This window comes from Pyxicephalus adspersus, chromosome 4 (genome assembly GCF_032062135.1).
Source record: "Pyxicephalus adspersus chromosome 4, UCB_Pads_2.0, whole genome shotgun sequence".
NCBI classification, from domain to species: domain Eukaryota; kingdom Metazoa; phylum Chordata; class Amphibia; order Anura; family Pyxicephalidae; genus Pyxicephalus; species Pyxicephalus adspersus.
The window spans coordinates 52,862,200-52,872,966 of NC_092861.1; the positions used below are offsets into that span (position 1 = coordinate 52,862,200).

The window sequence follows — 10,767 nt, forward strand, 5'->3', positions numbered from 1 at the left end:
GCACCCCTGCTTTACATTCATACAAAGTTCATGTTGCTTCCGTTGCTTTAGCTCGTCATGTCCCAGGAGTTCCAGCTGAGTCTACTGTAATTTAAATATATTTTCTCAATATGAACAGGAAGGTCATTGACCAACAATCTAGCAACCTTTGTCTTGGTGTGTAAAAAATGTAAAAATAGAAGCCTTACTCAGGCTTCCTTGTAAAGAGAAGCTTCCACCCAGTCCATCTAAAACATATACAGAGGCTTTGGTAAGGTCTTTAAAGCACACCACAGATGTTGCAATCTGTGCCACCATCTTCAGATTTACTAACAGCAAGGACAAGCCTAATTAGATAATTGCTTGGTTAGTTCAGCTGGGTCCTTGCATAAAGTTTTGGTGCTTCTCCTGCACTTGCTTATGGTCTTGGGGGCTGGAATGTCCAATACTTATTTTCCAGGCAAAATCTGACAACGTATACTAATGAACTGACTTACATGATATTCTGGGGGAACAATGGTCTCTTAGAGAAGACCATACTAGGCATTGCCTGCAGTCACTTGCCTCTTTGTCCGATCTGAAAAAGGCCACCTCTTATCTTATTAAGGTGGTTTGGAACACCCTGGATTTCAAGGATTCTATGGCCTCTTCCTCTAGTAAAGAGTGCTCTTGGTTTACACAAATCACCAGAGTGATTTAGGGGGTTTTCTTAGTGGCGATTTTTCTCAGAGGTTCTTCCTCTCACTAAAGCACTTCTCTGTTCTTTGCTCACTGTGGAGGACTTTGTAGAGAAGTGGACCATTCCACTTGTGGAAAACAGTTACATGCCTTTGCCAGACAGCTGCCATGCCAGTGCTGAATGCTTGCACAGCTTTAGTCCTTAAAGAATAAAAGTTCCTCTTCTGCTCTTCATATCCTAAAACAGGTTCATCACTACAGCCCTTGTTGGTTTCAGCCTTGCTTGCTCAAGCTCTTGCTGATTGGGGCCTGAGTCGGACTTGACTACTGCAGATGTTGAGCCTAATCTGGTTACATTTGTGCATCAAATGGCTGTGGCTCCCAACTCTTATGTGTGATGTCAACTTGGACTCCAGCCATCTGGTTTCACGCATCAGCAGGCTGTCTGTTCAGATTCTTGTGGAAGGTTTAGGAATCAAGCTTCTCCTTTTGTGATTTTTTTTGGATTGTTTCTGGATGAATTCTTTCAGTGAGCTATAGTCTATACTTTAGAAGAGCAGAATTTATCAAAGTAAATGTTCTCTCTTCTTCCCTGCTTGTACCTGAAGGACCATCTCATCATGTGACCACCCAAATCTCCTCTTGGGGATACACAAAGCATTGAAATATCAGGATAAAAAAACAGCAAACTTTCTTTAGCATCTAAGCTTGGCTCAACTTGTGGAAAGATTTGGGTTGTTTTTCTATGCTTACACAATGCTTTTGCTTTTCTCGTTACCTACTTGTTTTAATTTCCCCAAACAAAATCTTCACTTGTGTTGGTTTCTGCAAAGTTGAAATGTTCACTTTCCACTGTATAATGGTTTCTGCTTACCATTAAGGCTTTCTGATCTTTACACATGTTAGAGACGAATGTCTACACATTTGTAGTTATGGGCCAGTAGTTAGATTGCCAAGCTGCAAAAGCTACTACTGACTTTACTGTGAAACCAAGGTTCCTCAACAAAGAATTAGCTGGCCATTCTCCTAATTGTGTAGAAAGTGCTGCAGTCAGCATTCAATTTTAGATACAAATAGTTTTTCTCATTGTCATGGACCTTCCCTGTTTGCTAATACCAGAACTGTATTGTACCACACAGAACTAAACAAGTCTCAGCCTAGATGCCCAACCCTTAATCATTTTATTCTAGGGGAACCTAATGAGGCTTTCAATTGTACATTCTGTAGTGGAATCTATTTGTCTGTGTTTGACAAGTCATCCCGGTCCATAAACAGGGGGTTTTATTTGAGTTCTAATATCCAGTTACCCCTAATGCCATGACAGATGTCACTAGCTTTGACAGCAGACAGGCACTTTTTCCTTCTGGTGGAACGTGGGACCAAGCCTGGGTTGCAGAGCAGTTCTAGACCCCCTCTAATTATCACCCTCTGTTTCTTCTTTGCTGGGCCCAGTCTCCTCTGACCAGTATTAATGGTAAGTCGATTGTGTTCTTCCATAATGAAGTCAGATGAAGGGCTTTATCCAATTTTCCCTTTAGCCACCAATGCCAAGGCCTTGTTGCTTGCGGATAGTCACACCCCTCTCTCTGCACTGGGTATCACTGGTTGCGAGCTTAATTGTTTTCCATCTGCACATCTGTTGGAAATGATTTGTCATTAGTTCCTGGTTCTTTGTTTTTAATGATCACATATTGGATACTCATGTATAATAATCACATTCTGCTTTCTCAGTCACTGGTTTGCTAGGTATTATTTATTATGGTTGTTATCATCTAGGATAGACTGTCATCTTCATTCCACACTCTACATTTGCTTGAAATAGTGTGTTCAATGGACACAACTTGACACATTCACCAGTACAATTTCTTTTGTAGGATGCACTGGTAAAGTCCGGGTTGTGGTCTTAGACTGGCCTTCCTCAAAATTTTTAACATGGGGAACCCCATTGAAATAACTTTCAGGTGTTAGGGAACCCCTGCCAATACACTGGAGAACAATTTTGAACATGTTTTTTGTTGACTTCAATTTTTAAGCTTATTTACACTAAAATAGGTCTGAAAGTGCAGTTAGTTTTCTTCTATCGTTTCAAGTTTTTTCTCTACCACTTATATTAATGCGATCACTGTAGCGTGGATTTGTATAGGCTATTCATTTACACGCAAGACAGTGTGGTCAGAAGTTGTGCGCTGCTCTATGTAGTGAATAAGCAAAATGTATTCTTCTGCTTACACACGTATTTCCTTCCATATCTGGCTCTGTTGTTTCTGGTCGTAAGTGCCTAAACAATCCTGATTAACTTTGTTATATCTGTGGCAATTTCACCATTCACAGGTAAAGTTAAACTTGGTAATCAAGATAAGTCTTGGGCCCCTCCATAAGGTGTGCAAACAGTGTGTCGAGGGTTTACAGATGTGGGCAAAGGAAACGCGTGATAAGATGCCATTTGGTATACCTATGGTTTGGCGAGAGCCAGGAGATCATTTCAGTGACTGGTCCTTTTGTATAGTGAAAACTTCAGGATATAACAAGGAAAATAAATATAACATAGAGGATCCTAGTCTACCATCGGCTCTACGCCCAGTGGCTCATTCAGATGAAATCCCAGTGCCAGTTTTCGTTACACAACCTTTTCTTGAAGAACATGATTATGGTGATGAACTAGGTGAGAACAATGATGAAGTGTTTGAAATTGAAGAGGACTCTGTTCGTAAGGGATTTGATCAGCATGAGTTGAGTGATTTGGCACATGATTTGGGACTATCGTAGGTTTCAGAACTCCTAGCATCAAGACTGTGTGAGAAAAACTTACTTGAAAAAAGAACGAAGGTATTGTACTTTCGAACCAGAGAAATTGCATTTCTGCAGTACTTTAGAACTGACAGTGGCTTTGTCTTTTGCCATAACATATCTGGTTTAATGGAGGAATTGAGAATTCCAATCTATAACTATAACTGAATGGCGACTATTAGTCGATAGCTCAAAGCGGAGCTTAAAAAGTGTCCTCCTTCACAATGGCAATATATTTGGGTCATCTGTGTTTGGGTCCAAACATTCTAAATGAGCCACTTGTTTATAGAAAGAATATATTCCTGCCTCTGCACATGAAAGTGGATGTGAAGGATTTTTGCATTTTCTAGCCTGTCATTTGAAAAAATAAAGGCCGGTGTGTTTGATGGTCCACAGATCTGGCAGCTCATCAAAGATGAACATTTCATCAGGACAATGTCAGAAGTCAAAAAGAATGCTTGGTTATTATTCAAAGCCATTGTCAAGGACTTTCTTGGAAACACACGAGCAAGTAAATACACAGAAATAGTCTAGAAACTCTTGGAGAGCTAAAAAATGCTTGATTGCAATATGAGCATCAAGGTGCTTTTTCTGCATAGCCACCTTTCTAAATTCATGGAAAACCTTGGTAAAATCAGTTATGAGCGAGGTGAACGATTCTACCAAGATATGAAGGTCAAGGAAGGACGGTATCAGGGTAGATGGGATGCACATTTGATGGCATTTGAGTATCATTGGACCATGGCCTAACACTGAACACTCCAGGAAAAGCTATAAGCTATTATTTTTTACCTTAACCAGTTACCCAAATAATTTTCAAATGTTTTACTGTAAAAAAAAAATGTCATAGAGTAACAATAAATCCTTTGCATGAACAAAAGAAATTTAAATAAACACTCAAGTTATTCATTATTTTTTTCATTGCATGTAAAATTTGTATGTTTAATGACAAAAATGGAGGGTACCTTATATCGTAAAAAGTGGATGTGATAGCAAAAAACTGGGGTCATTTCTGGATTTACTACCCAAAAATTAGTAAAAAACAAGTGTAAGATCGATCTCAACAAAAATGCATTCCACAGTGTTATGATATGCCTAATTCGTGGTACATTAGCCTGTGGTCAATAGGAAGAATGCATCCTACATTGACCAGTGGAAAAAAATGTCACACCCAAATTGATCATTGCTCTCAGTGGTAACGGATCTGAGAAATACAAGTTGTTTACTACTCAAGGAACTTCAGGAAGGAACAGCTTCTTAGACTGCCAATTTGATATTTTTAAGGCTCATGCCTTTACAGACAGTGAATTTGGATCCCTAATAATGACATTGATGTTACTATAGTTTTACCTGGGTCTCTTTTTTGGTGTATTGACCCTTCTCATCAAGCTGTCCTCTCTATATTGCATTTCTGTCACAAATGACAAAAAAGGATCAAACTATGAAAGACCTGTTTAAGTCCAACTTGGTTGTAGCAACAAAGCCACTGCCACCTCCATATTGGTGTCCTCTATTTAACTCAAGACTATTGTAAATTTTCAAATAGCTGGCAACACATCATTGTCGCTTGGATTTAAAACCAGGAGCTTGCTAAATGGAGTAGTTTTAAATATTTTGTTCTTCCAAAATTAAGAAGCTATTTCACTTGGATCTGTTGATCTTAATCAAAAGTTTATTAGAATAAAATTTGAAATGTATTGTTTTGACTCACTTTGTTGTGGCTCTATAACTACGGTGATGCATTAGGTTACAGTTTGTCACAGTAATTCTCAGAACAGGACCAAAACAAGAAACAACACAATTGGTTTTGTTTCTTGTTTTGAGGTGATTATTTCCATAGCATGGTAACCTGCCCTTCCCACAACCACCCAAACTTTTATTCAAGATTTTATGTCTGACAGAATTAAAGTAGCAAAGAACACATGAAAACACACGCCAATGTGTATGAATCCATGTGTTAAAGATGTATAAAAATGCAAAAGTGGTTCACATATTACATATTACGGTGTGGACTGCAAAAACTAAGCCAATTTATTTCCCAACGAGGGAGGGGGGAAAATGTACCCACAGCCCTTTTTTCATTTTTAAACACACTGATCCAAAACATAAATTAGGGTATTACTATCCAATGGAAGGGCATCACACTGCACTAATAAATGTCTTGTAGTTTACTCCAACACACTGGTGAGGGGCCCTAAGGGGCCCATTTTCAAAACCAGGACAATCTTCAAAAAACATTCCAGATGAATGATATGATCAGCATGGAATTTAGAAAGACCCCGCTACAGAAAGAGCAATAAAAAAACAACAGGGCTTATTTATATGAAATGTATCAAATACCTTGTGAGCCACTGCAAGTCACATATAAAACTGTTCAGTTAGGGGGCTGCCAGGAGGCATTCTACTTTTTTATTCTAATAACAGTTCAGTAGACACTAAGAATGCTGCTTTTTATTTGGAGTATTAGGTACTGTGCCTAAAAGTCCTTAAAAATGTGGGGTTTTAGTGTGTTTTGCTTCCCTAACATAATACATATTAGCAATGCTAAATATAGTATGTTATATGATTTGTGATGGATTTCTCTCCCAAAAGCAAGCATTTTTTATTTCCTATAAGTATATGTGTTACAGTGGCACTGAGAATTATCAGGACATTCAGATATTTTTTGGCGAGTGCTTCCAGAATTTGCAAACAAAAGTGTAGTCCACACAAAAGTCTTTTTTTAGGGGCCTTACTCTCTCTGGCATCTTACTATCACTGAATTATTTGTTTTAATTGGACTTACCCTTTGTTAGTAGGTAAAGTTGTATAACTGTTATAAATCGGTTCAGATAAGCAGATAATTGTCTCACCTAGAGAAAATTATTTTTTTGGCACACTATGGCTACCCTAAAAAATGTATTAAACATCTACAAGAATAGCAGCAAATCTTTAATGTGTATCTTTATTTTAGATTGTAAGCTCTTTTGGGCAGGGTCCTTTCCTCCTCCTGTGGCATTGTTTGTGTCTGCCATTTAGAACCTTTTATTTAAATGCATATTTTGTTGGCACTTTTAAAATATAAAATATATGAATATAATAATTTTCACCCAGTAGATCTGTCACTGCCACACTTACTGTTATATTCTGTACCAGTATCTGTGTGGATCAGCATTGTTAATCTAGGACAGAACTACAGAATATATCTAGCTCCTCTCACCCCATAACACGAGAGGAGTTAATCAGTCCAGAAACCATGGAATGCTGGCCGATAACAGCCAGCACAGGAGGTTTTCAGCTCATTATATCCTTGGTGAGATCTACAGGTAATACTCAAAAAATGCTTTCAATGGTAACTTTAACAAAACCAAAAAAAGAGCAAAAGAAAGAAGTTAATTGTAGGGTCTTTAGGGTTTTTAACAACATGCTGAAAAAATGGACCCAATGCAATGTATTTTTGTCAAGATTTATTTTTTGTAAAATAACAGTCACATTGGAATAATATAATAATATTTCTTGTAATAACACAAGAATAATAATCATGGAAATTTTGTCACTCAGAGTCTTCTTCAAACTCAACAAGTGGAGCATGTCGGCTGGCTTGTACACCTTCTTTGAAGTAAACCTTTTTGATGATGCCTGCTTTCGGTGCTCGTATTGTGTGCTATAAAAAGGGGGAAAATTCAGGTTTTACCATAAAATATAAAGTTTTAAGGCTTATAAAAAATAAAATAAATTGATAATAAAGAAAAAAAAATACATACAATGATTTTTAACAAGTACCCATGTTTTATTATTTTAGTATATGCCTGGAGTTAATCTTTAAAGTAATGCTAACCTCAAAACCTAAACAAATATACTAACAATACAAAGTACTACTTACATCACATTAAAAAGGCTTAGTGCCTAAATGCAAGTACCAAAATCTTGAGCCAAGATCTTGAGTTTTTATTTAGCTCTCACAGTCAAAATACCTATAGCCATAAAAGCCATTACATGTAAGGTCAGCCACAATGTGCACCATAATCTATGGGCATGTATAAACACAATGTTATTCACTTCTATGCATTCTACACCATTTAATCTATACAAGACTTACCTCCATTTTCATAGCAATCATGACCATCAATGGATCTCCAGCTTCTACTTTATCTCCAACCTTTACAAACACCTACAACCAAACCATGTATGTTAAATACATAATGCAGTTAGTCCTATATATTTATTTATAATAAAGTATCTTAGCAGTTAATGTGCATTGTGTAATTAGGAAAATGAAAAATGTGAATCTAAAACTATACTTTTATGAAAACGCTTTATCTAATCAGATTTAGGCGAATACCCATCAGTTACATGTTTTTCATTAAACCCTGACACTCATCTCCTTTAGCCAGGTAAATATGTATGGTTTCACTTTTTGTTCCAGATGGCTGAGCCTCCAAAAATTATAAGCAATGTTTTAGTTTATCCATTCTTCACTTTTGCACATTGAAACTTGAGAAAGCATTGCACAGAACAAGTAGTAAAGTTAGAAAAAACTATACAAAACAAGATTGAATGTAAGCCCAGTTGACTTTCTAAATGTAGCTCAGCTGCAATGTATCTTGCAAATCATTAGAAGTTCAATTACTGATTTTATCTTTTACTAGCTGAAGTTGCATTGCATATACAGTGAATTGGAAAACACAGTAGCCCTAAATAAGAGAATATTGCACAGCCCAGCTAGTTTGCCTTTTGTTGGCAGATACATACAGCTGCTAATATTAGATTTTATTGCCATGCTGTGATTACAGGCTTTTTCTGTAATTCTAACTGTAATTAAGGGCAAGAATAAGGAGACCTAGGCAGCCACCTAAGGTCACAGGATCTGGAAGGCAACCTCTGGCAATTGTAGGAAGAGGAAGCTAGGCAGCAAGCTGTAAGCTATTGGCTTTGACAACTCCATTCATGCCTGGTCCAAAAGTAAAAGCCACACACTGGGCTGTGGGGGCTATTTCTATGCTGTGGGTATTGCTGGCCCTGACAGTTGCTAGGAGGAATGTATAATCTACATCCATGAGTCTGAAAAAAACAGTAATGTCCTTGTAAATAACAATACCATGACCTCTTATAACCGTGCTGCTATTTTTTAACTCATTTTGTTGGGGCATCCCTGGGTGTAAACAATATCTCCTGTTTTTTTTCCACTTTCATACACACTTTAAAATATTTTACATTAAACAAAAAGGGTTAGAATCCATTACCTTTTCAATTGTTCCAGTCATGGGAGCTACAGCCCCTCCTTGGCTTCCTGATGTGCTTACTTCAGAAAGAAACTTAGGAACAGGAATACCCAGCTGGACACTGTCCTCCTGCAGCATATAGTTAAATTAGTGTGAAACAAACTGGTTCCCAATTTTCAAAAATGTCTGTAAACTGAATAGTCCCCATTCAATGCGATGACAGCAAATAAGTGTATTTCTGAAGAAAATCAGACTAATTACTGCCCCCAGACTCTCAAATCATTATAACCTCCCACCCTTCCACATTTCAGGCCTCAGATGAGGTAGGCAGCTCAAGAACTTGAAGCATAAACCAGGTTAGGCTCCATTTCACTTTCCTGGAGGTAATGACCTCATCTCCCTAACAACACATAAAATGGCCAGCATAATCAAAAGATTAATCATAAGGACAAAACATTTAATGCTTTTCATCCAAGGACATTTGGAAATGGTGTAGCATTTAGAATGCTGGTAATGGCTAAAATCAAAACTTCTAGAGAGAGAGAACACTCAGCAAATCACATTATTCTCTGCTTAAGAGGAACCTAAATGATAATGCCCTTACTTTAGTTATACCAACTTATGGGTATTGTTACTGTTCTAAGTGCACACTAACATGGAGATCCCCCCTGATCCGAGGTTAGTTTACATGGATTTGCTGTAAAACTACAGTGATATCTATTTAAAAAAACAAAAAGCAAATACTAAAATACTGCTAAGTTACCGTTGAGAAAAGATGAATAGTGTTGTCAATGATAATGAGCTTGGATTTGCAAAGAGTGCCATCAACAGAGCATTTAAGGAACGTAATGCCACCTTCATTTAAAAGTTCTCCTGAAACCTGCAGCACTTTATCTTGAACCTAGAACATACATAATAATATTTAAAATGATTGAACTAAAATCAGCATATATTTGGGAGAATACAGGTATATTTAGAGAATGATCTGATGAGGAATTATGAAACACTATTTACTAATATTAATGGCTAACAGTCATCTTCCTATGAATTCTTATGAATTTTTCCTTGAACTATATACCCTGCATTATTAGGACTACTCCCCAGCATTGCTCATTTCTTAAACTGAAGCTTAGTCTTGCAGAGCTGTTCAGGCTCCTTTCCTATCCTGAAGTTGCTAACTTTGATTTTACTGCACACAGTCAGCTTCTCACAGTCTGCATTAGAACCATGCAACAAGTCAGATAGCGTCAATCTTTTTTTACGTGGTTGATGAAGATGCAGCATCATCCATCCCTTTCCTCCCCTGCTTTACTGGCATGCCCCTCATTTATTGGATTTTTTTTCCTCATATCATACAGGCTCCTCATGACATGTGGATGTTATCTAGGGTGGTCTGCATGAGCCACTATTCTGTGATTTGTTTCAGAATCTTTTGTACCAAAACCTGGTAACCCGTCCCATTTTCTAATATCTTTCTGCATTGCACAAACATTGTAATGATGTCCCTGGGTCTAATAGGAGTATTTAATAAAGTTTTATTTTAACACAAATATAAAGAATATACCAATGGCTATAAAATAAATACATTTTATTTTTTATTTGCTATAACATTACAAACATTTGTAATATCTCCAGGCCACATTTTCTCCAAAATTACCATACCTGACATGAGGCTCAATTCATACATTTAATTTTTCCCTAGTTACCTGCATGTCAAATCCATCATCGTTGTAATTGATTTTCAGGTCTACTTCTATATAAAAAAAAAAAAAAAAAAAAAAAAAAAAAGGAGAGTGAAATGATGGCAACACACAGGCACTATGTTTGTCCGAACAAAGATGACGCCATCAGTAAAAGTGGGATCTGCTTTAACTAGATAAAGGAAATAGGGCATGGCTTACACAGGATACACTTGAAGATAAGAAAACAACTTTTTTATATTTACGCTGTATATTACACAGAGTCACTTTCTATTACTAAGATATATAAAATATTGTGTAAAACTTTATCTTTTCAAGTAGTATGAAATAAACATATAGGGGCTAAAAATTAGAATTCATGCTTAGCAGACTTGGGTTTCTAGTTTTAATCCTCACCACAAACACCAGTTAAACATTAACCA

The 10,767-nt window shown here is 37.0% G+C and overlaps 1 protein-coding gene across 1 annotated transcript in view; it reads right to left on the minus strand.

The window, feature by feature from the left end:
* Nucleotides 1–6,875: 6,875 nt before the first annotated feature.
* The window catches only part of MCCC1 (methylcrotonyl-CoA carboxylase subunit 1), a 17,739-nt gene continuing 13,847 nt past the window's right edge, over nt 6,876–10,767 (minus strand). The window contains exons 14-18 of the mRNA XM_072408161.1: nt 10,352–10,398; nt 9,409–9,546; nt 8,667–8,774; nt 7,523–7,594; nt 6,876–7,087 (exon numbers count right to left, since the gene is read on the minus strand). Coding sequence (XP_072264262.1) covers nt 6,977–7,087; nt 7,523–7,594; nt 8,667–8,774; nt 9,409–9,546; nt 10,352–10,398 — 476 coding nt within the window. The 3' untranslated portion in view covers nt 6,876–6,976. The remainder of the gene's footprint in view (nt 7,088–7,522; nt 7,595–8,666; nt 8,775–9,408; nt 9,547–10,351; nt 10,399–10,767) is intronic.